Source organism: Cetorhinus maximus, chromosome 8, assembly GCF_964194155.1.
Source record: "Cetorhinus maximus chromosome 8, sCetMax3.hap1.1, whole genome shotgun sequence".
Classification (NCBI taxonomy): Eukaryota; Metazoa; Chordata; class Chondrichthyes; order Lamniformes; family Cetorhinidae; genus Cetorhinus; species Cetorhinus maximus.
The window spans coordinates 64,255,928-64,280,181 of record NC_135886.1 but is presented as its reverse complement, the minus strand read 5'-3'; the positions used below and the strand labels follow the sequence as shown (position 1 = coordinate 64,280,181).

At 40.8% G+C, this 24,254-nt stretch overlaps 1 protein-coding gene across 1 annotated transcript in view; it reads left to right on the top strand.

Moving 5' to 3' along the window:
* Nucleotides 1-16,590, top strand: part of wdr44 (WD repeat domain 44) — a 61,435-nt gene extending 44,845 nt beyond the window's left edge. The window contains exons 11-20 of the mRNA XM_078546951.1: nt 3,957-4,095; nt 5,138-5,199; nt 6,013-6,129; nt 8,384-8,506; nt 10,951-11,142; nt 11,396-11,497; nt 11,584-11,699; nt 12,560-12,687; nt 14,566-14,691; nt 15,334-16,590. Of these exons, the coding sequence (XP_078403077.1) occupies nt 3,957-4,095; nt 5,138-5,199; nt 6,013-6,129; nt 8,384-8,506; nt 10,951-11,142; nt 11,396-11,497; nt 11,584-11,699; nt 12,560-12,687; nt 14,566-14,691; nt 15,334-15,422 (1,194 nt within the window). The 3' untranslated portion in view covers nt 15,423-16,590. The remainder of the gene's footprint in view (nt 1-3,956; nt 4,096-5,137; nt 5,200-6,012; nt 6,130-8,383; nt 8,507-10,950; nt 11,143-11,395; nt 11,498-11,583; nt 11,700-12,559; nt 12,688-14,565; nt 14,692-15,333) is intronic.
* Nucleotides 16,591-24,254: the final 7,664 nt, after the last annotated feature.

Genomic DNA, 24,254 nt, shown 5'->3' with positions numbered 1-24,254 from the left:
TGAAAGCAGACTTGATGACTTTCAAAATGGAATTGGATATATACTTGAAAAGCAAAAGAAAATGGAATGCCATGCAGAAAGAGCTGGAGAGTGGAACTAATTTGATAGCTCTCTTGAAGATCCGGCACAGGCATGATGGGCTGAACGGCCTCCTTTGTGCTGTGATTCTATCACATTGAATGATCTGGGTGTAGGACTTTTAAGTTTCCAGTAGTTACAATAATGATTATTGTTAGCAGTGCAAGGCTGAACTAGTCATAACAACCAATTGGTAGAATGGCGATTGGGTGTTCAATGGGTGAGATTTCTGCAGTGTTTCTGGAGAAAAAAGTATGTTTGCTAGATACTGCCAACAAGTGAAGGGTAGGGAAGTAAATGTAGCTCAAATATATCATGAGGCCATATTTCCCTGTGGCCCATGAATTTTGAAGTGTTCCTAGGGCATAAACTACCAGGTTGAGAAAAATTGCCATTAGATTAAACTGTATGCATGTGTAGAAAGGTAGTAAGTTAGCTTGTGCAATATTTCACAGTGCATATCATTAATTCAAGGAGAAGCACAAAAGTTAAAAAATATACTTTGTGCAAATGAAATAGTACCAAGATTTTGTGCACGTTGCTGATGGGATGAACATCAAAGAGCAAGAGGATACAAACCCCATTTTCCTTTCATAGCAAGCAGTCAGAGAAATCTTCTGAATTAATCTGAATAGGCCTCTTCTATTTAGGAGAACTGACAAGGCCAGGTTCCATGAGCTGCTTTCTGATCTGCTGAACTGCAAACATACCTTTTAATTGGAGGTGTGTTTAATGATATTTTATTAATTGGCTTTTTAGGGAGTACTGCACATGCTTGTGCTGTTTCTCCACAGCCCCCACATTATCCCATGGTACATTTTTTTGAAAACCTCAGTTATGCAGTCAACGCGTAGCTATGGTAATGGAAGTTTGATTATTTGGTTAGAATATATGCTGGTGGCCTGATTGAAGAAACCTACAATCTGTCTCTCCCACATACTGCAATGTAAACATGTCAAATCCACATATTCCAAAACATTAGACATTTCAGGGAGGAGATCAGGAATCAGAGAAAAAGCCAATAGAATCACAAGATTCCCAGTAATTCTAATTCTGTTCCATTTTGATCATTGTTTTTGAATATGCAAATATTCATGTAAAATTGCTATGGAAGCCACAATCTTAGAGACTTTTAGGAATATACCTAGGGCTGTGTCTCGTACACTAATCTGAATAATGCTTTGGTCAGCTTTTGCAAGGGTCCAACTAATATTTGTGGTGTGTAATTTTTATAACTATATTTAAGAGTAGTATAACTTGCTGCTTTTCAAAGCTGTCCCCATGCTTTGTGTTGTTCTTATGATCTCGGGAGAGACTGGTAACATTTTTTTAAAAGGAAATCAGAAATTCCAGTTCACAGAATCTCACAGTGCAGAAGAGGCCCTTCGGCCCATTGAGTCTGCACCGACATGTGAGAAACACCTGACCTACCTACCTAATCCCATTTACCAGCACTTGGCCCATAGCCTTGAATGTTATGGTGTGCCAAGTGCTCATCCAGGTACTTTTTAAAGGATGTGGGGCAACCCACCTCCACCACCCAGGTAGCGCATTCTAGACCGTCACCACCCTCTGGGTAAAAAAGTTTTTCCCTTCATCCCCGCTAAACCTCCTGCCCCTCACCTTGAACTTGTGTCCCCTCGTGACTGACCCTTCACTAAGGGGAACAGCTGCTCCCTATCCACCCTGTCCATGCCCCTCATAATCTTGTACACCTCGATCAGGTCGCCCCTCAGTCTTCTCTGCTCCAATGAAAACAACCCAAGTCTATCCAGCTCTCTTCATAACTTAAATGTTTCATCCCAGGCAACATCCTGGTGAATCTCCTCTGCACCCCCTCCAGTGCAATCACATCCTTCCTATACTGTGGTGACCAGAACTGCACACACTACTCCAGCTGTGGCCTCACCAAGGTTCTAAAAAACTCCAACATGATCTCCCTACTTTTGTAATCTATGCCTCGATTGATAAAGGCAAGTGTCCCAAAAGGCAAGTGCCTTTTTCATCACCCCACTAACATGCCCCTCCGCCTTCAGATGTCTATGGACACACATGCCAAGGTCCCTTTGTTCCTCAGAACTTCCTAGTGTCTTGCCATTCATTGAAAACTTCCTTGTCAAATTACTCCTTCCAAAGTGTATCACCTCACACTTTTCAGGGTTAAATTCCATCTGCCACTTATCTGCCCATTTGACCATCCCATCTATATCTTCCTGTAGCCCAAGACACTCAACCTCACTGTTAACCACCCGGCCAATCTTTGTGTCATCCACAAACTTACTAATCCTACCCCCTACATGGTCATCTATGTCGTTTATATAAAAGACGAATAATAGGGGACCCAGCACAGATCCCTGTGGGTCGCAGTTGGACACTGGCTTCCAGTCACTAAAGCAGCCTTCTGTCATCACCCTCTGTCTCCTACAACTAAGCCAATTTTGATTCCACCTTATCAAATTACCCTGTATCCCATGTGCATTTGCCTTCTTTATAAGTCTCCCATGTGGGACCTTGTCAAAGGCTTTGCTGAAATCCATATAAACTACTTCAACTGCACTACCCTCGTCTACACACCTGGTCACCTCCCCAAATATTTCAATCAAATTTGTTAGGCATGATCTCCCTCTGACAAAGCCATGCTGACTATCCCTGATCAAACCTTGCCTTTCCAAGTTGAGATAGATTCTGTCCTTCAGAATTTTCTCCAATAGTTTCCCTACCACTGATGTGAGACTCACTGGTCTGTAGTTCCCTGACTTATCTCTACAAGCCTTTTTAAATAGCGGAACCACATGTGCCAGTCCTCTGGCACCTCCCCCCTGGCCAGAGAGGAATTAAAAATTAGGGCCAGAACCCCTGCAATCTCCTCTTTGATTTACTAAAAGAATTCCAGGAAACCATGGTTTAAAACAGAAAAATTTTGACTGTACAAGAGTCAAACAAAGCAAACAGTAAATACTATCTTAGGTAACCTCCCATACTCTAACATTCAGAATAAACCCAAGATAAACATGAATTAACAGGAAAATTGTGGTCAGTTATAAACTACAAATTGCACATTAAATGGCAGATACACTGGGACATATGTTACATTAGACTCAGCAGTCCATTGAGCATATGGGTCATCAACCTCGGTCACTGAAGTCCTTCAAAAATCTGTCTTCCTCATGAAGAATTTCAGCTCCTCCTCCTGGACTAGCCTGATCCCTTGATAGCAGCCACCTCGATTTCCACCGGCATGGTCTTCGCCAAACATGTCACTTGTTTGCACAAAATCCTCAACTTGCTTTAGATGGTATTGATTCAAGTAACAGAAACAGCTGCAGCAACTATGTCTTTGCTTATTATCAGCTTCTGGATCCAGCCACTGTTATCTTCAGCCTGCCTGTAATGCACCATGGACCCATCAACAACAACCGAGCTGATGTTTCTCTGTCCTTTTATACAGTTTTAACCAGTTCCAGTTTGCCCAGAGGTTTTTGTTTCATTTTGGGTTTCCTTGGAAGCTGGCAGGGTCAGTTTCCATTTTTTGGTTTCCCTTTGGTTAGGATGTGTCTCAAAAAGTACAAACTTTGAAACCACGGATCCCATCACACTGAGAAATATAATTTTCTAAGATCTCGGAAAGCATTATTTTTAGGGGTAACTAACTTGCCAAACAAAACTAATATAATGTAAAAACATTGCCTCCATTGTAGAAGTAGTTTTCTGCTAGTTATTGAATTGCTAGCCATGTTATATTAGTGATGGGAGTATCACAAGCTTTGTGCTTAAACAGAAAGCGGGCTAGTCACCACCTGACTGCTCTAAAAGGTGAGAACAAGATTTTGATTATGTATTAAAGGACATATGGTGAAATGGTGGATTTTTGCTTTTAGGGTGCTGTGTGGACAATGAAGTTTTCACACTGTGGCCGTTTACTTGCAACAGCTGGTCAAGACAATGTTGTACGAATATGGGTTTTAAAAAATGCTTGGGACTACTTCAACAACATGAGAATGAAATACAACACTGAAGGTAATCTTTTCTCAAAACGTGGCCACTCATGCTGTTCGTTTGCATTAGCGGGCTGTCGGCAAAACTGGTTATTGAAGGAGGGAGTTCCTATCTGAAATGGTGGCCTTCACATACGTTTGTACTCTCATCCCTAGATGATAAGTTGGTAGTCAACAGAGAATAAATTTTCACTGTTCTATATCCGGTGGAATTCTCTAATCTTGACTGTCCACAGCCCTTCAAAAACATTAATGTTAGTAGAAATGAAATATGGGTTAAATGGATAATCATGATTTAATAATGAAACTTGGCATTCACTTTGAATTTTAGAAAGAATAAACTTACACTTACTAACTCTGGACTCCAGATGCTTCTGGTCCAGTGAACTCCAATGTTATTACTGTTGTAATGTAGAGAAATATGTCAACCAATTTGAACAGTAAAATCCCATTAACTGCAGAGTTAACTTACAGATAATTCCTCATTAAAAAGTCTTTGTGTCCTGACCTTGTTAGCTTTGAAAGATGGCCCTCATAGAAAAGGTGTTGCTTTATTAATGCCTCTAAGACAACATTTATTTTGGAAAAGGACATTAAATTTGCTGTCCATTTAACTCTTTGTGGCTGCTGACTTTGAGGAAGATATCTCGTTGAAAGCAGCAACTTCAGAATGCACAAACTATGTGGTCTGTATTTTAGAGTAAATTCAATGACTCTGATCCCAAGTAGCAGGCAAAGAAAGCAGAGTGAAAACCTTTGCACTGGAGTGCAAGTTGGATGGGAGGTTAGGCGAGCTCTTAGCCATTGATTTGGGAAAAACGTTAGAACTTTGTCAGTGACTGCTCAAGCCGAGTTGATTTTTGTTTGGCTTAGGTGGATCTTGGTCATTGTGGAGGTCATGTGGATTAAATTGAGTTATAGCTGGAGTATACCAAAAGAATCGCAAATTTATGGGGGAGAAAATCATGTGTATGCGGTTTGCTAGTCTCTTGAAGCTGCTGGAATGATAAACTGACATTATGTTCTTCAGCTATTGCTGGTAACAATATTTTAACTTCATTAAGGTCGTGTGTCACCATCCCCTTCACAAGAAAGCTTGAGTTCTTCAAAGTCTGACACTGATACGGTACGTCCACAGATAGAAATAGTGCACATTGAAGGCAAAATGAACATGGGGGGTGAAATTAGGCTTTGGCAGTAGCAGGAAACAGGCAATATCAAATGAGTAGATCCCGCATGATTTTCTTTTCCATTGACTTTAGTCAATAAAATTAAGCAGGGATGTTCAACTGGCTGCCAATTTCCTATCACCCATTTTGCACAACTGCCAAAGATTAATTTACTCGCCCTCCTCCCCCAACCATTTTGCCTTGAAGCAAAGAGCACATAACTAACAATAATTCTGTAATAGCTCTCAGCATCATTGAAGTAAACAAGCTTGGAGCTGTCTGTTAAAACAAGCTCTATTCGAACATTGCTGATTAAAGAGAAACCATGTCATTATGCTCCTACCTTTATTGTACTCTGGTTAATTTCAAGAGTGGAGAGGCAGCAGCTGTATGATTCAACCAAGCTGCAGTCTAATTTTTTTTTCCAGCCAGTACTCTAGGTTCAATGTTGCATCCGTTACTCCGCTACTAACTTGATATTAGAGAATTAATTTATTAATTTTAATTAATTTAAAACTTAAAAAACAACTGCACCAAATTATCTACTATGAAATGATTTTTACTTTTAGAACAGTGATTCATTATTGTAAATGTAATGTTGATGTGAAAGGAATGTCAATTTGTAAGTGATATAATTTTATACACATGAATATTACTAAATATCCTTTTGCGAACGTTAAATCAACAAAATCCGAGTGTGCGGAATTTAGAATGGCTTGCTTTCTAAAAAATCAGAATAAGCTTGCATATTCTTTGCTATGGTTTCTTAGGCATACAGTGGAACTGAAGAGTCTGATCCTGAAGACAAAAATGCACCATTTAGGCAACACCCATTTTGCAAATACAAGGGGCATACTGCTGATCTTCTGGACCTCTCATGGTCAAAGGTAGAAAAATAGTCCACATATGCAGTATTCATATATAATAAGTTTACACATTTAACAGATCTCCATGGGATTGTAAATCTTGTGTGTAGGATACCTTCAGAGGCACTATATCTAAAAAGTTTATATTGTAGCAACATCTTGTATTCATATAGTGCCTTTAACCTAGAAAACAGCACCCCAAAGCACTCCAGAGAGGCATGAAGAAAAATTGGAAAAGGAAGACAAGATATTAGAGGAGTGAGCTTGATTGAAGATGAGGATTTTATGGAGGGCCTTCAAGGAGGGGAGAGAGATGGTGGGATTTAGGGAGCAATTCTAGAGAATGGGGTGTAAGTCACTGAAGGTATAGCTGCTAATAGTGAGGCAATGGGAGAGGAATCGGATGAACAAAGGCTGGAATAAAAGAAGCAAAGAGCATGTAGGACTGGGGAAAGTTCCAACTAATGAGCAGTGAGATCATGAAGGGATTAAACACACAGATGAGAATTTTAAATAGGAGAGAACAGGGAACCAGAATAGGTCAGCGAAGACCAGGGGTAGGATAGCATACAGGCATCAAAGATTTGGTTCAGCTAAAATTTACAATAGGAAATTGGAACAGTGACTCTGGAGGCAATAAAGGCATGGATGAGTGTTTCAGTAGCAACTAGGTTGAAGAAGGGATGGAAGTAACCAATGATATGGAGTTTGAAGTAGCTCATCTTTGTGATGGAGAGATGTGGAATCGGAAACCTAGCTCTGGAGCGAATAGGATGGCAAGTTTGCAAACAGTGTGATTCAGCCCGAGTCAGTAGTCTGGCAGGAGGATGGGATTGATAGCAAAAAAGGGTCTTTGAATATTTTTAAGGCAGAGTTCGATGCATTCTTGATTAACAAGGCGGGGTGAAAGGTTATTGGGGGTAGGCGGGAGGTTACAATCAGATCACCCATGATCTTATTGAATAGTGGAGCAGGCTTGAAGGGCCGAATGGCCTACCCCTGCTCCTAGCTCATATGTTCGTATGTAAAGTTAGTGTTTCTGGGAGAGGCTTAAGATGGTGGCATTACAAGTTAACAACTCATCCAAGCCTAAATGTTTGATGAGAAATCTGACAACATGGAAGCAGTAGAGAAAGATGATGAGTACAACATGTTGAAGCTGACCCCATGTCTGAAGATGAAACTAATATGGGACGGCATGCTGATGATTAAAAAGGGGCTTTGAGGGGCTAGTGAGAGAGCACGGGGCATAGCTGGAGATACTGTGGCTATAATTGATTAGGTAAGATTAGAACCAAGTGAGGGAAGTCCCTGTGAGTTAAATAATGGTGAAAAGCAGTTGGAGAAAGACTGGTTGGGTGAGCATGTCAAGGGCCACTTAGAAGCGGAATGTGTATAATTGATCATAGTCAGAGATATTATTTCTTTGTTTCGGACTGTAGTGGAGTGGAAACTTAATTGGAAGTTGGGGTAGATGGGCACTGATTTGAGACGTGACAAGGGAGAAGAAAGAAAGGGAAGAGATGGGGTGATGGTTAGCAAGGGCACAGGAGCCAAGGTGAGATTTTTGAGGAAACATGTGATGGCTATTCTGAAATGTCACCTGGTATTGGGTCTAAATGATCAATTCAGTAAGAAAGGGGTCCAAGGAGTAAGTTGGGCCTTGTGGATGAGAGAAACTCAGCATGGAGGTGTGAGGAATCTAAGGAGATCTGTGTATGTTCAGAACCAGGATAGTGGCAGGGTTTGGCTTGGTTGGAAGGGGGAAGCTGGGGAGGCAGTGAACATATGGTGTCCACCTTGTTGACAAAGTGGATGATTATCTTGCATTTGTTAAAAGTCAGAAGGGAGAGAGTTTGGAGGGGGGCTTAAGAAGATGATTGCTAGCCTTTATGCTGAGCTCGAAAAAAAACTTTACCTGTTAAATTAGCCATGCTTATTTGATAAATGTAGACAGAATAACCACCAGTGAGGAATGAGCAAAATCGCTTTTAATGAGGATTTTCTTGGAACCCTTTGTATGATGGACTAAGTTTTATGAAGAATTGAAATTTCTTCAAGGATGAGAAAGACCACAAAAAAAGTAGAAAACCTAACTTTTTTTTGGATATGTATAGACCAGCTATGATTCCTTTTTAAGCACTTCCGTTGCTTTCCTCCTCTTATCTTGGCACCTATCAATGATTACTGATGCTTTTTGAAATACAGAACCCTTGTTTGATAAAGTATGCAACGTGGAAATGTTCTTAACACCTTCATGCTTTAAACACCACAGAACTACTTTTTGCTGTCATCTTCGATGGACAAGACTGTTCGATTGTGGCATATATCGAGGAGGGAATGCCTGTGCTGCTTTCAACATATAGATTTTGTCACTGCTATAGCTTTTCACCCAAGAGTAAGTCACAAATGTGAAATATTTGCTTGTATTATGAAAGATTTTTTAAAATACCTAGATCAGAGACTAGGAATCATGCGATGAGTAACTCACCTCCTGGCTCCCCAAAGCCTATCCACCATCTACAAGGCACAAGTCAGGAGTGTGATGGAAGTGTGATGGAATACTCTCCACTTGCCTAGATGAGTGCAGCTCCCACAACACTCAAGAAGCTCAACACCATCCAGGACAAAGCAGCCCGCTTGATTGCACCACATCCAAAAAGATGAACTCCCTCCACCACTGACACACAGTAGCAGCAGTGTGTACCATCTACAAGATGCATTGTAGGAACTCACCAAGGCTCCTTAGACAGCACCTTCTAAATCCACGACCACTACTATCTAGAAGGACAAGGGCAGCAGATAGTTGGGAACATCACTGCCTAGAAATTCCCCTCCAAGTCACTCAACATCCTGACTTGGAAATATATTGCCATTCCTTCACTGTCACTGGGTCAAAATCCTGGAACTCCCTTCCTAACAGCACTGTGGGTGTGCCTACACCACATGGACTACAGTGGTTCAAGAAAGGCAGCTCACAGAGTATGAAGTAACAGTTAGTTGAAGATGTTGGTAGTTAAGAACATAAGAATAGAAGCAGGAGTAGATCATTCAGCCCCTTGAGCGTATACTGCTATTCAATATAATCATGGCTAATCTTCAACTCTACTTTCCCACCCATTCGCCATATCCCTTGATTTCTCCAAGGCCAAAATTCTATCGATCTCAGCATTGAATTTACTCAATGGTGGAGGAAAGCAACCTTCCAGGGTTGAGAATTCCAAAAATTCACAATCCTAAAAGTGAAAATATTTCTCCTCATCTCAGTTTGAAATGATCAACACCTTATCCTGAGACCGTTTCCCCCATGTTCTTGATTCCCCAGTGAGGGGAAGCAACCTCTCTGCATCCACCCTGTCAAGCCCTTTCAGAATCGTATGTTTCCATTAGATTACACCTTATTCTTCAAAACTCCAGAGTACAGGCCCAATTTACTCAGCACCTCATCATAGGATAACCCCCTCATCCCAGGAACCAATCTAGTGAACTTTTGTTTTACCACCCTTCAAATCAAGTATATCCTTTCTTATGTAGGGAGACCAAAACTGCATGCAGTACTCCAGGTGTGGTCTCACGAAAGCCCTATATAATTGTAACAAGATTTCCTTATTTTAAACGCCAATCCCCAATTGTACGATTGTTGAGTACACACCGTGTCCCTCTGAACGTCAACATTTGAAAGATTAACATCTTGTAAAAAAAAAAGTTCTGCTTTTCTAATCATTATCAAATTTTACTCTATCTGCTGCCTTGTGGCCCACTCAATTAACCTGCCTATATCTCTTTGCAGCTTTTGTGTTTTCCCCACAGCTTATATTCCTATCTAGCATTGTATTCGCTTAACCTTGCTTGTACCTGTTGGCAATGGTTCACCTGTGTTATTGCTAACAGCTGTGCCAAAGAATGTTATTTGACAGGGTGAGTGGGAGCTTGTACTGTGACACAAGAGGAGTAACTTCATCACTCTTTAATTTTTAAACCAATTTTACAAGGTTTTTGTTTCATGTTTCAACAAAGCACATCTGCACTGCAAGTTTCACTTTTTTTTCTTCAAAACACAGGGCCAACCAGGCCAGATGTTCCTTTGCTCTAACTCAGCACAGAGTTAACATTGAACCTTTTCTGTATAGAACTGCTCCATTTAACAGACATAACATACTCCATGATCAGGACACCTGCAATTTTTACATGAGTTTAATTATTTACTTTTTAAAAGTTCTTGCATCTCAAGCATCTAGAAGCCATTCACAGTTTTTTTATTAAATAAAAATGATTTCTGGTTGTTGCTATGAATACCAATTTGTCAGTAACTTTGCACATGGCGCGAACCCACAAACAGCAGTTGGAAAGATGTCCAGTTAGTTTATTATGGGGAGTTCTAGTCGTGGCAGGATGTAGGGACGAAGAACTCTCTGCTTCTCTTCAGGTAATAACATTGGGGCTGCCAGACAAGTTCTTAAATTGACATCCTTCTGTAGGTCAGCACATCCTCTACTGCACAGGAGTTGGTTATATTATGTACTTAAGCCCTGTCGTGCAACTTGATCCCACAAATGTACACAGTACAAATATGCTCAATCCAGAAAATCTGTCCTCCTTCCTGGAGGAGGTTCCCTGCAGATCCACTGTTATGCAAATCAGAATTATAATTACTCTGGAGTTTGTTCTTTTACATTTGCTGTGGGCAGGCAAGTGTAGTACAATGACTTGTTTTCTCTGACTTGCTCAACTCACTTCACCTTTAAGTTTCCGTTGCTGTGCAGGAGCAGAACTTGAACCCGTAGTGAAATCGAGTCTTGCAGTTACCAATGAGATTGTTCCATTTGCTCCTTTTTTCTCCAGGATGATAGGTATTTTTTGAGTGGGTCGCTTGATGGGAAACTCCGTTTGTGGAACATTCCTGACAAGAAGGTAGCATTGTGGAATGAAATTGATGGACAAACAAAACTAATAACAGCAGCAAACTTCTGCCAAAATGGCAAATATGCAGTAATCGGCACCTATGATGGCAGATGCATCTTCTATGACACAGAGGTAATTCTAGTTGCTGGACAAGATGGATTTAGTTTCAGTACTTGGTGTGGGTTCTCTCTACATTTTGCTATATTACTGCAATGTTTTTCTTGAGGGAAATCTTGACTTTGCTATATTTTGTGTGCAATGTGGTTTTGAAAAGACTGTACTTGCTGTATAAATTCACAATCAATTTCAGTAAAATTGTTTAAAGGATGTAAGTAATGTAACCCTGGCTGTTTTTTGAATCTTTCCCCCTCCCCACCCCCCCAAGCATCTGAAGTACCACACGCAGATACATGTTCGCTCTACCAGGGGGAGAAACAGAGTGGGGAGAAAAATCACGGGCATTGAGCCATTACCTGGTGAAAATAAGGTGGGTGCTTGTGTTGGGGAGCAGGGTGCAATGCTTTGTGTTTCAATAACAGTGTACACCTTAACATTTTGATTTCTTGAATTTAGATCCTTGTGACCTCCAATGATTCAAGAATTCGCCTGTATGATCTTAGAGATTTGTCCATTTCTATGAAATATAAAGGCTATGTTAACAGCAGTAGCCAAATCAAAGCAAGTTTTAGGTAAGTACGTGGATTTCTTCATAGTTTAACTTCACAAAACTACTTTCTGCTGCCATCTTTGGAATAAAGAGTCCAATTATTGCATAGATAATTGTTGCAGATTTCTCATTGTGTAAATTTAATGGTAGTTTTTAATAAAGCAAATTCACATGTTCCTACTTCGGTTTTTTTCAAATAAAGCTGGCTAATATTGCACATCAAATGAATCCTGGATTCCATGGGAATTTTGTGCAGCTTTGGAGTCTGTGTTCTTGCTTGCTTTGGAAAACTTATTAGTTTCAGAAGAAGCCAAAATCTACATGGAAAATTCAAGGTAGCATCAGTTATGAAAAATAGCTGGTGAACCAACCAGTTCCCAATATTCAGCTCAGCACTCTCTGATCTAGTCCAACAGTCAGAAAAGGACTCGTATTTATTTTGTGACTTCTGCAAAGTCTCATGGCTTCACAAATTTGAAATTATTGTAGATTGCTGTGCAACTGAGGTGGATGAAAATTGCAAAAACAGAAAATGCTGGAAAAACTCAGCAGGTCTAAACAGCATCTGTGGAGAGAAAGACAGAGTTAACGCTTCGAGTCCGTATGACTCTTCAGAGCTCTGTCTTTCTCTCCACAGATGCTGTTTAGACCTGCTGAGTTTTTCCAGCATTTTCTATTTTTGTTTGATTTCCAGCATCACAGTGTTTTGCTTTTATCTTAGATGAAAGTTACCTTTGACCAGAAATCATTCAACCTGATCCTCATGATTCAGTTAGCTTTAAATGCAGCATTGCTAATATGGTTTTAAATTGTTTTTCCATCCACATCTCTAACCGTGTGTATTTGCGTCTTTTTATATGCTTTGTGACTTTTATTTTTTAGTCATGATTACACTTACCTAATAAGTGGATCTGAAGATAGATACTTTTACATTTGGAGCACTTACCATGATGTCAGCAAGTTTACTTCAGTGCGAAGAGATCGTAATGACTTTTGGGAGGGGATTAAAGGTAATTCCTAATCCACTAAAACTGTAACCTTTTAAAGATGTATCATACAAAATTGTTTTGAATTTCTCCAATCAAGCCTTTTGAATGTTAGTCTCTTATTCTCTTTAAAAAAAAGTTGATGCTTTTTAAAATGACTTCAATAAAGCAGGGAAGGAAAATCATTAAAAATTCCTTTGGGAGTCAATAATTAAAAGCTCCTTCAATTAATCAGCTCAAAGCCAAGTGATGACAAAGAATTGTGGTTATTATCTTTGGTTCTGGTTCTTTTGGTTTAAAATCTTTCTTTTCAAACAATAATTGACAATTAACGTTAAGGGGCCTGGCTTGAAGAACTCCTAAAGCTGTTAATCAGTGAAGCTGGATTAATATTAGTGAAGAAAGTCATTAATTCAAGGCTACTTTATCAGCTGGGTATGTTAATATGCTCTCTCATTCCAGAAGTGAGCCAGCTTACCTTTCATATCAGTGTTTTGATATTAACACTTCTTCAAACAAAAAAATCTAACAGATAGATAAGCCAAGGAGGTGTATACTGATCACTTACCAAATTGGTATGAGTGAGAGGTGAAGATGTGTTAGAACCAGTGGACTTAGTTTTGTTCAGTTAAGCATGGGTGTGGGTGGGTTATTTCTGAAGAGCTTTTTGTAGGTTTTAGACCTCTACTCATTTTAGCCTACAGCAATGCTTCCTATGAAACAATTTTTTGAAATATAACTGGGCTCTTTTGCTACTGAATCCATACAATTTATCCAGGTGGTCAGATCAATGGAGGATCCTGTCAGGACAGTCATGTAAAAACTGCATTCTTAACCTTAATTAGGCAACCACAGATGATGGGTCTCTCAGCTTCTACCTTGTCAAGCCCCCTCAGAATCTTACATGTTTCAACAAGATGGACCTGAGCTCAATGGCTGTGGAACTTCTGTTGAAAATATCCTGTAAATTTCTGTCCTTTCCCTTTATTTTCTTGTGGGTCTCTTCAGTAGATTATGGCTAACTATGGGGAATCAAATGGCATGAGTCGAATGCTTAGCTTGTTAACCAGGTGGCCTGATTGTACATATTCATTTGTAAGGGTAGATTCTGTCACTGATGTTTTGACTTTCATACACCGTGCTAGGTATATCGGTCAGGTCATGCACATGGGAAAACTGAAAATTCTGCCTTGTTATCTGAGGCTTATTGGCTGTCAATTCAGGTAGTGTTGCTCAAGGGTTTAACTCCTCTTTCATCAACTTAATGCATAGTTTCGACAATGTTGATTTATAATACAATGTAACTTCCTTTTATCCAGAAAGACTGATCCTCAATTCAGGAAGTTAGAAATGGTTTGAGGAGTGATGAAATTGCTACAGTGCAGAATGAAATTATCCCACTTGCATTAAGTCATACTTCTGGTGTTTCTGTTCAATATTCAATCACTTGTTTAGTGTCATAGTCATTATAGCACTGAAGGAAACTATTGAGCCCATCAAGTCCATGCCAGCTCTCTGTAGAGCAATATAATATGCCCCATTCCTCCCTCTATCCCCGTGACCCTGCCTGTGTTTCTGCTGATGTCTGTCACCATACTCAGGCAGACCTCTATATCTCTGTGCTGGTAACTGTATCACTCATTGTACTTAGTCACACCTTTATTGTCCTCTGAGGTCAAAGTGCTTCTCCAGGAACAGTGCCATCTGAAAACATCCCAGTACAATAATAATTCGTTTAACCTCCGCTGAGACCAAGCTACTATATTTGGCTTAACTATGTTTTGAGCATTGCCAAAGATGAAATCTTTCTCATATGGGTAATATCTCATGATATATCTGTGCTTTGAATATGTGCAAATACTGACAATTCTATAGTTAATCATCTATTTTTCTCTTGTGTAGCACATAATGCCGTTGTCACTTCAGCAATTTTTGCACCAAATCCAAATCTGATGCTGTCTGATGTCCCACAGTCAGAGAAAGCAGAGGGTGATGGTGTGGGTATTGATACAGATCATATACCTTCTGGTATGTTATCTATATGTTCATATAATGTATAGTGTAGATTGTTATAGACTAGTAAATATTGATAGTGCAGTCTTGTTTTTATAAGTACCATTGCCCATTTGGAGAGTTTAATAGTGATATGCCACATTACTCTAACTGGGGAAAATAGGATCAATTAAGTAATGATTGCATTTGCAAGATTAATTCAATAGTTTATAGAGATTTGATTTCTATTCCGAAGTGCCAGTCTTGTTGTTCACACTGAGCTGGTGTCCTGAATAGATGAGTTTTGTTGGTATTTGGGCAGAATTAAGTGTTTTTTGCCCTATTTCTTTGAACAGGAGTGTGTATGTCTGTGTACATTTGCAGGGCAGGAGCTGTAACACCAGTGGGTACAGCTCCACAGAAATCAGTCTAAGCTACCTTGAAAGAGACAACAGTTCAAAGAGCATTTGTAGTGGTATGCAGTAGTGTCCTTGAGGAAAGTGGGTTGGATGCGGGAGATGGGGAAGCTGTAAGGAGAACGCCACTGTATTTTAAAAAACAATTTTTTCTGTTGTGCAGCGATTTTAAAGTGAGTGAGTCACAGCTGTTGCATTCTGTTGAGATGTGCTTATTCTAAAGCCTGTATGGGATCTGTCACTAATCTCTCTTTCATATCAGGTGCATTGAAAGCAGATATCACCGAAGTACTCTTGTCTGCCGATTTCACTGGAGCGATCAAAGTTTTCATCAGTAATAAGAAGAACTAATTGCTTTCTAGCATTGTATTGAAACTGAATTCTGATGTGGCACCTTATAATCTGTTGCAAACACCTGGGCTTTTAATTACCATTGGATTGAAGCAAAAATCAAAGCATTGCAATGGTCAACAATGTTATACACTTTATTATGAACCTCAGTATTTAACTCGGAATTGGTTTGGATGTTGGAGAACAGCTTTGTCGGCAAACGTGTCGTTATTTTGCCGGAGTCCACAGAAATGATTGTAAATATCTTTAAGTATGGGTCTTAAAGAGCAGAAGACTGGTCCATTAAGTTCCGCCTTGTCCAAGTACAGTATAGTATTGTTTATGTATTGAAATTGTATATGTGTACAAGTTCCAGTCTGGAATCAGTTATTAGATTTTCTGCTTCAAAGAATGCAAATTTATTCCATAGATCATAGTGTGCCTTGTAAGGGAGCTGATTAGAAAAGGTTCTGGCGGAATTGTGCAAGCATATTGATGGCAATCTTAATATACAAATAGTGAATGCTGTATAATAAAGTTCTGCTAAGTTGTGGCTGAACTGGTTTAGCAGAAAGTACCATATACATTCAGTTGACTAAAATTTGGTATTCCATTTTAAAAACTGGTGCCAAGTCAAATTAATCATTGGCAAGTACAGCTTCAGTTCCATTTGCTGCAGCCATGGAAACAGGGAGTCGGGTGGGATGGGGGGGTTTAACAAGCTGCTGTAAAACTCAAAGTGCATTCTTTTAAGAGTGCAAGGACACTGATAATCCAGCCACATGCTTGCAAAATAAAGGAATGTTCAATTCTTGTGCTTTCCCTTTTTTTACTCAATGTACCACCTTACAGATGTGTCAAATTTCCTCCTTGTTTTCGCCAAATGTTATTTTACTAGAGCTGGGCGGAATGAGTCTTTGAATGACCTTTTACTATATTGCGTTGTGTTAAGACCATTTGATGTTCAAACTGCGTGTATAAAAACATGTCTTGAATTGAAATTTTTGTGGTAAATAGAGAAAATCTGTACGCTGCAACACAAGGCTCTCAAATAGGAAAGCCTGTGTAAATAAGACTATTCAATGCCAATGAAATAACATTTCTGGATCTACGGTGCTAGAAAATGTTGTCGATGGTTTTGACGTCTGAAATAAACAAAATGTATAAATAAAGGTTGCTCCAAAAAATATTCTGGGGTCTTTAACTCTTTTAACAATCATATCTGTCTGATGAGAAATAGTCAGAATGCAATTGGCTTCCTCCTGAAAATCCTGCGTCAAATGTATGTACATATCGAACTTAATTGTACAGATGCAGCAACAGAAACTGGAGGAGAAAGACCTGCTGTGTATTGTGATATTTCAGGTTCTTAAGATCCTCTTGCTGGGAAAACATTGGCACAAACCCCTCGACAGAATGGTAAAGGAGAGCTGCTGTCAAGCAAAAATAAATCTAGCATCTCTACTGAGATGTCTGCCAAAATAGTTATTGCTTTGTTTCTTTTTGCTGAAGACTCTCCGCTTCATGCTGTTGTAAAGGCATTTACTGCATGCTGGGGCCCTTCTGCTTTATCCAGATGGCTGTTATTCATCTGTGTGTTCAGTGATGTCAGTTGTCTATTTGACCATAAAGCTGATCCAGGCCCTGCCCTTGCTCCATGTCCTCATACGCATACTGGCTGAGGCTTCTTACCTCTCCCTCTCTCTTTCACCCTTCCTTGCACATGCTCAGCCTCCTTTGTGTGCTGTCCCCCTCTCACTTGCACACTCGTTCCCTTTAAGACATGAACATTAGGGAATTGGTTTGGTTGGGTTGTGTTGGCATTCTGATACCACAATTAGCACACTGCAAACCAGCGAACCCACAACAACAACAGATTGCATGTGTGTCATGTCTTTAATAAAATGGCCGAAGGTGCTTTACAGGACTGTTAACAACCAAAATCTGACACTTAGCCACATGAGATATTAGGACAGATGACCAAAAGCCTGGTCAAAGAGGTAGGTTTTAAGAAGCATCTTAAAAGGAGAGAAGAGAGTTGGTGAGGCTTTCAAAAGGGAATGCAATAGCTTAGGACCCAGGCATTTGAAGGCAGGCTGCTAATGGTGAAACAATGAAAATTTGGGATGCGCAGGGAGATCACAATTTAAGGAATGCTGAGAACTCAATGGGTTTTAGGGCTGGAGGAGGTTAGAAGAAAGGGGGGAGTGAGGCAAGGCAGGGATTTGACAACAAGGATGAAAAAATCAAGGCATTGCTGAACCAGGAGCCAGTGTTGGCCAGTGAGCATGAGTGATGAGTAAATGGGACTTGTGAGCTCAAACAGGCAGAAGTTTCCAGAGGATGAAGTTGGGAGGCTAGCCAGGAGAGCAGTAGAATAGTCAAATCTAGAGCTAACAGAAGTATGGGTGAGGGTTTCAGCAGCAGATGAGCTGAAGTAGGGATGGAAATGAACAATTTTACAGGGGCAGACAGAGGCAGTCTTGGTGATAATATGTGATCAAAAGCTTGTGTCATGTAGGATGGCTTGGTTCTGAGCTGTCTAGTTCAGACAATGCTGGAGGAGTGGGCTGTATTTGATAATTAGGGAATGGAGTTTGTGGCACGGACTGAAGAAAATATCTTCAGTCTTGCCAATACTTAATTAAATAATTGTTGCTCCTTCAGGACTGGATGTCGAACAAATTGTGTGGAGGGGTGGAGCTGGGTGTTGTCAGTATACATGTGGAACCTGATGTGCTTTTGGGTGATGTTGCTAAGGGGCACAGTGTAGATGAGAAATAGGAGGGGGGCCAAGGATAAATCCTTGAGGGTCTCTGAGGTTGCTATGTGAGTGGGAATAGAAGCCACTACAGGTATTTCTTTGATTATGACTGGATAAAAAGGGAGTCACGTTGAGGGGAGTCATTGTCCAACTGGGCAACAGCGAAAAGGCTATGGAAGAGGATGGCGTAGTCAATCATGTCAAAAGCTGCAGACAGGTCAAAAAGGATGAGGAGACATAGTTGCCCATGGTCAGTTACATAGGATGTCACTTGTGATGTTAAGGGCCATTCCAGTGGTTAGGCGTAAACCTGATTAGAAGAGTTCAAAGATACCATTGCAGCAAAGGAAGGACTTGGGAAGTGACAACGTGCTAAACAACTTCGGAAAGGAAGATTAGAGATGGCGCGATAGTTTGGAAGGACAGGTCTTTAGGTTTTTTGAGGAGAGGGATGTTTCATTTGAAGAGGGGAGGGGCTGTTAACTATCAGCTGAAATGGGGGTCCGGAAGGGAAATTGGGTGGTTAGTTTGGTGGGAATTAGCTCAAGGGAGCAGGAGATAGATCTCATGGACATGAGCTCAGAGAGGGCATAACCTGAGAGATATTAGAGAAAGGTGGGAGTTTGGGGTTGGAACAGCATAGAAACCTGGTTCAAGAATGGCTTGGTGGGTTAGACCCCATCTGCAGTATTGCATTTGTGCACCATTTCTCGGGAAGGATAAATTAAAGCTGTAGCATTCAAGAAGTTGAAGATGTAAAAGACAATGAATTGCAATTCATAGGAGAAATTACAGGATCTAATGGAAACTATTGGAGCGCAGACATTATGGTGAACTCACGTAAAACAAACTTCAAATTAGACACTGGAGCAGGAATTTCAGGTCTTTCAGATGCCGAACAGTGGCTAAAGCAAGACATCCTGCAGCCATCGACCATACAACTCCACAGTCCAGGAGGCCTTCAACTGAAGGTCAAGTGACTGTTGACTGCTGCACTTCAGTACAAAGGAAGAGAAATTACAGAAACTTTGTGCGTGCTCCAAAACCAAGAGTGTTCACTGCTAAGTCGAAAAGCTTGCACGGACCTACAAATCATCTATAAAGTGGACAGGTTGGGAAGCCGAAAGAATTCAGGACAGGATTTCCAAACCCAGTTCGAGGTCTTCAGAAGACTGAAACAAGTGCTTTGAAGTGGGAGCACCAGAACCAAGTAGAACCATGTGAAACCGTGAGAAAACCAGGCAGAAGATTTCCCATGAACTGCAGGTAAAGGAATTACAAGTTAATCACTGGGAAGGGCCGCTTGCATCAAGCAAACTTGAGCTTGGGAACAAGAGAGACAAGCCTGAACAAGATGACATACAAAGATGTGGAGTTCTGTACTTCATTGACCACAGAATTTCTACCAGCAACAACACAGAGGCTAAATGAAATTTGAAAGGCATAAAAAGCAGATGAAGATTGTACTCAAATTCAGGAGTACTGCATCAAAGGATGGCCAGAATACATTCGAAATAATCTCATCCTGAAGCACGACTTTGAGCAACGAAGACATCTCTGTAGTGGATCACTTGCTGATTTATGATGACAGATTGGTCATACCTAGAGTCTTCAGACTCGAGATCCTTCAGAGAATACACCTGGGCATTACAAAATGTCATGCTAGAGCGCAAAATTCCATTTGGTGGCTAGGAATCTCAAAACCATTATAAAAATTATTACAAACTGCATCACCTGTGCAATCCATCACCAGGAGCAAAGAGAACCACTGATGATATCCTCATTTCCACCCAGACCATGGGAACATCTTGGAATGGATCTTTTTGAGCTCAAAGGAAGACATCCCTCAGTTCTGACTATGATTCCAGATGGATTGAGGTTAAGTGTCTATGTGGCACCACCTCGGAAGCTGTCATTTCATTACTAAAATAAGTTTTTGCCTTACACAGCATTCCAGACCTAGTCATTTCAGACAATGGTCCACAATTTGCCAACAACTGTTTTAAGCAGTTCACAGAAGCCTATGGCTTTGTTCACACAACTAGCTCACCCAGGTACCTGCAACCTAATGGGGAGACCGAACAAGAAGAAAGGATGGTGAAGGCTTCGTTAAAGAAAAATGCTGATATCAACTGTGCACTATTGAGCAACTGTTCCACATCTCCCCAGAATGGTCTGGCTCCATCCAAACCTCTGAGGGGAAGACGACTGTGGACTCAACTTTCTGTTCTTCCATGGATACTCTGTTGTGCATCCATGAAGCAGAGGACTACATGGATAGCACGTTTAGGCAGGTGGTTACACTGCAGGTCAGAAGCAGACAACCAGAGAGGGAATGGGTGACCGCCAGGCAGTCTAAGAGAACCAAACAGTTAGTACAGGAGTCCCCTGAGCCTATCCTGCATGCTAATCAGTTTTCCATTTTAAATGCTGATGAGGGCGATAGTTCCTCAGGGGAGTGCAACCAGAGCTAAGCCTGTGGCACCACGGGTGGCTCAGCTGTAGAGATGAAGAAGAAAGGAAGGGCAATAGTGATAGAGGACTCCATAGTCAGGGGATCGGACAGGCGTTTCTGCGGCAGTAAACATGACCCCAGGATGGTGTGTTGCCTCTGTGGTGCCAGGGTCAGGGGTGTCATGGAGCGGCTGGGGGACAACCTTCAAGGGGAGGTGGATCAGCCAGAAGCTGTGGTCCACATTGGTACCAACAACATAGGTAGGAAGAGGGATGATTTCCTGAAAGCAGATTTCAGGAAGTTAGGAAGGAAATTAAAAAGCAGGACCTCAAGAGCAGTAATCTCAGGATTACTCTGTGTCACGTGCTAGTGAGTATAGGAATAGGAGGATTGATCGATTAAACCCATGGCTGGGGAACTGGTGTAGGAGGGAGGATATCAGGTTTCTGAGGCATTGGGACTGCTTCTGGAGCAGGTGGGACCTGTACAAACTGGACGGGTTACATCTTAACAGGACTGGGACTGATATACTCGCAGGGAGATTTGCTAATGCTGTTGGGATGGGTTGAAGCTAGCTTGTCAGGGAAATGGGAACCTGAGGGTGGCCCAAATTGGAAGGAAGTAAAGTGGTAACAGGAAGTAGTAGTGAGACTAGAAGACAGGAGAAACAAAGCAGAGCATTGAGTATGCTTCGAATGTGGAATGATTTCAAAAAGACACAGTTAAGGGCACTGTACCTGAATGTGCACAGCATTCGCAATAGGGTAGATGATTTAAAGGCACAAATAGAGGTAAATGGAAACATGGCTGCATGGTGACCAAGACTGGGAACTGAATATTCAAGGATATTCAATGTTTAGGAAGGACAGACAAGAAGGGAAAGGAGGTGGATCTGTGCTGATAATAAGGGATGGGATCAGTTCATTAGTAAGGGGGGATCTCAGATCAGAAGAACAATGTGTGGAATCTGTTTGGGTGAAGCTAAGAAACAGCAAAGGGAAGCAGACACTGGTTGGAATTGTTTATAGGCCACCGAACAGTAGTGGTAATGTGGGGCATGATATTAATCAGGAGATGAGAGAAGAATGTAGCATGGGCAATACAGCAATCATGGGTGACTTCAATCTGCATATAGACTGGGTAAACCAACTGAGTACTAATGTTGTGGAAGATGAGTTTCTGGAGTGTGTTAGGGCTAGTTTTCTCGAGCAGCATGTTGAGGAGCCGACTAGAGGACAGGCTATTTTAGATCTAGTATTATGTAATGAAAAAGGTCTAATTAATAATCTTGTTGTAAAAGAACCTTTAGGGATGAGTGACTACAATATGATAGAACTTTGCATTATGTTTGAAAATGAGGTAGTTCACTCTAAAGCAAGGGTGTTAAAGTTGAATAAAGGAAATTATGAAGGCATGAGGGACAAATTGGCTGAGGTGGATTCAGAAAATACATTAAAAGGTATGACTGTACATAGACAATGGATAGTCTTCAAAGAACTATTACATAGCTTACAGCATCTATACATTCCTTCAAGGTGCAAAAACCCAAACAAGGTCATTCAACCGTAGCTGACAAAGGAAGTTAAGGATTGTATAAGATTAAAAGAAGAGGCTTATAAAGTTGCCAGAAGTAGCAGTAAACCTGAGGATTGGGAGGTTATTTAAAATACAGCAAAGGAAGACCAAGAAACTGGTAAGGAAAGGGGGAGTAGAATATAAATACAATCTAGCAAAAAACATAAAAATGGACTGTAAAAGCTTCTACAAGTATGTAAAAAGGAAGTATTTGGCTGAGACAAATATGGGTCCATTACAGGCAGAGTCAGGAGAATTCATAATGGGAAATTGAGAAATGGCAGAGAAGCTAAATGATTACTTTGTGCCTGTTTTCACTGAGAAAGATACATGAAATCTCCCAGATTTAGAGATCCAAGGGACTAGGGAGAATGAGGAGTTGAAGTAAATTAGTATAAGTAAGAAGGCTGTATTGGAGAACTTAATGGGACTGAAAGTTGATAGGGCCCTGTGACCTGATATTCTACATCCCAGAGTGTTGAAAGGGGTTATTATAGAGATAGTGGATGCATTGGTGATCATCTTCCAAAATTCTATAGATTCTGGAATGGTTCCTGAAGATTGAAAGGTAGCAAATGTCACCCCGCTATTTAAAAAGGGAGGGAGAGAGAAAACAGGGAACTACAGATCTGTTAGCCTTACATCAGTAGTAGGGAAAATACTAGAATCTATTATAAAGGATGTGAAAAATGGATACTTTGATAATAATGATCTGATTTTGCATAGTCAACATGGATTTGTGAATGGGAAATCATGTTTGACAAACTTGGAGTTTTTTGAAGATGTTACTAACATAATTGATAAGGAGAGTCAATGGACATAGTATACTTGGATTTTCAGAAGGCTTTTGATAAAGTTGATTAGCAAAATAAAAGCACATGGGATAGGAGGCAATATACTGGCATGAATTAAGGATAGGCTAACAGGCAGAAAACAGAGAGTAGGAATAAATGGGTCATTCTCACATTGGCAGGCTGTGACTAGTGGGATACCGCAAGGATCAGTACTTGGGCCCCAGCTGTTCACAATAAATTTCAATGATTTGGATATGGGGACCAAATGTAATATTTCCAAGTTTGCGGATGATACAAAGCTAAGTGGGAATGGGTGTTGTGAGGAAGATGTAAAGCGGCTACAGGAGGATTTGGACAGGCTTAGTGAGTGGGGAAGAACATGGCAGATGGAACGTAATGTGGAAAAATGTGAGTTTATCCACTTTGGTAGAAGGAACAGATGTGCAGGGTATTTCCTAAATGGTAAGAGATTAGAAAGTGGAGATATACAAAGGGGCCTGGGTGTCCTTGTCCATAAGTCACTCAAAGCTAACATGCAGATGCAGCAGGCAATTGGGAAGGCTAATGGAATGTTGGACTTTATCATAGGAGGATTTAAGTACAGGAATAGTGAAGTCTTGCTTCAATTGTATAGAAGCTTGGTTAGACCACACCTGGAGTACTGTGTACAGTTTTGGTCCTATTATCTTACAATGGATATTAATGGTGGTGAGGGTGGTGGGGGTGGGGGGGGGGGGGGGGGTGGGGTGCGGTGTGTGGGTGGTGGTGTGTGGAGGGGGGGTGGTTGTGTGGAGGGGTGGGAGTGGGGGGTGGTACATGGTAATCAGCAGGAGGTTTCCTTGCCCATGTTTGATCTGGTGCCAGATGTTAATTGTAGTTTCGGTGTCTAGATTGATGCCAGGTGATTCATTATTTTTTATTGACTTTTGTGATTTGACACAACTGAGTGGCTTTTGGAGTCAACCACATTACTGTGGATCTGCTGCATGTAGGCCAGACAGGTGAGGATGGCAGATTTCCTTCCTAAGGAGATATTAGTGAGCCAGATGGGTTTTTAATGACAAGATTTTTAGATTCGAAACCAGGTCCCCAGAAAATTACTCTGGGTCACGAATCCAGTGGTAATACTCCATCACCTCCTCCCCTACTTCTTCCACAATTACTTTTCATTGATGTGTTTGTAGAAATTATTGATCATCAAAGCGACACATGTTAAAATGAGAAAGTTTTAATGCCTACCAACGAATGTTTTGAAGTAGAAGACG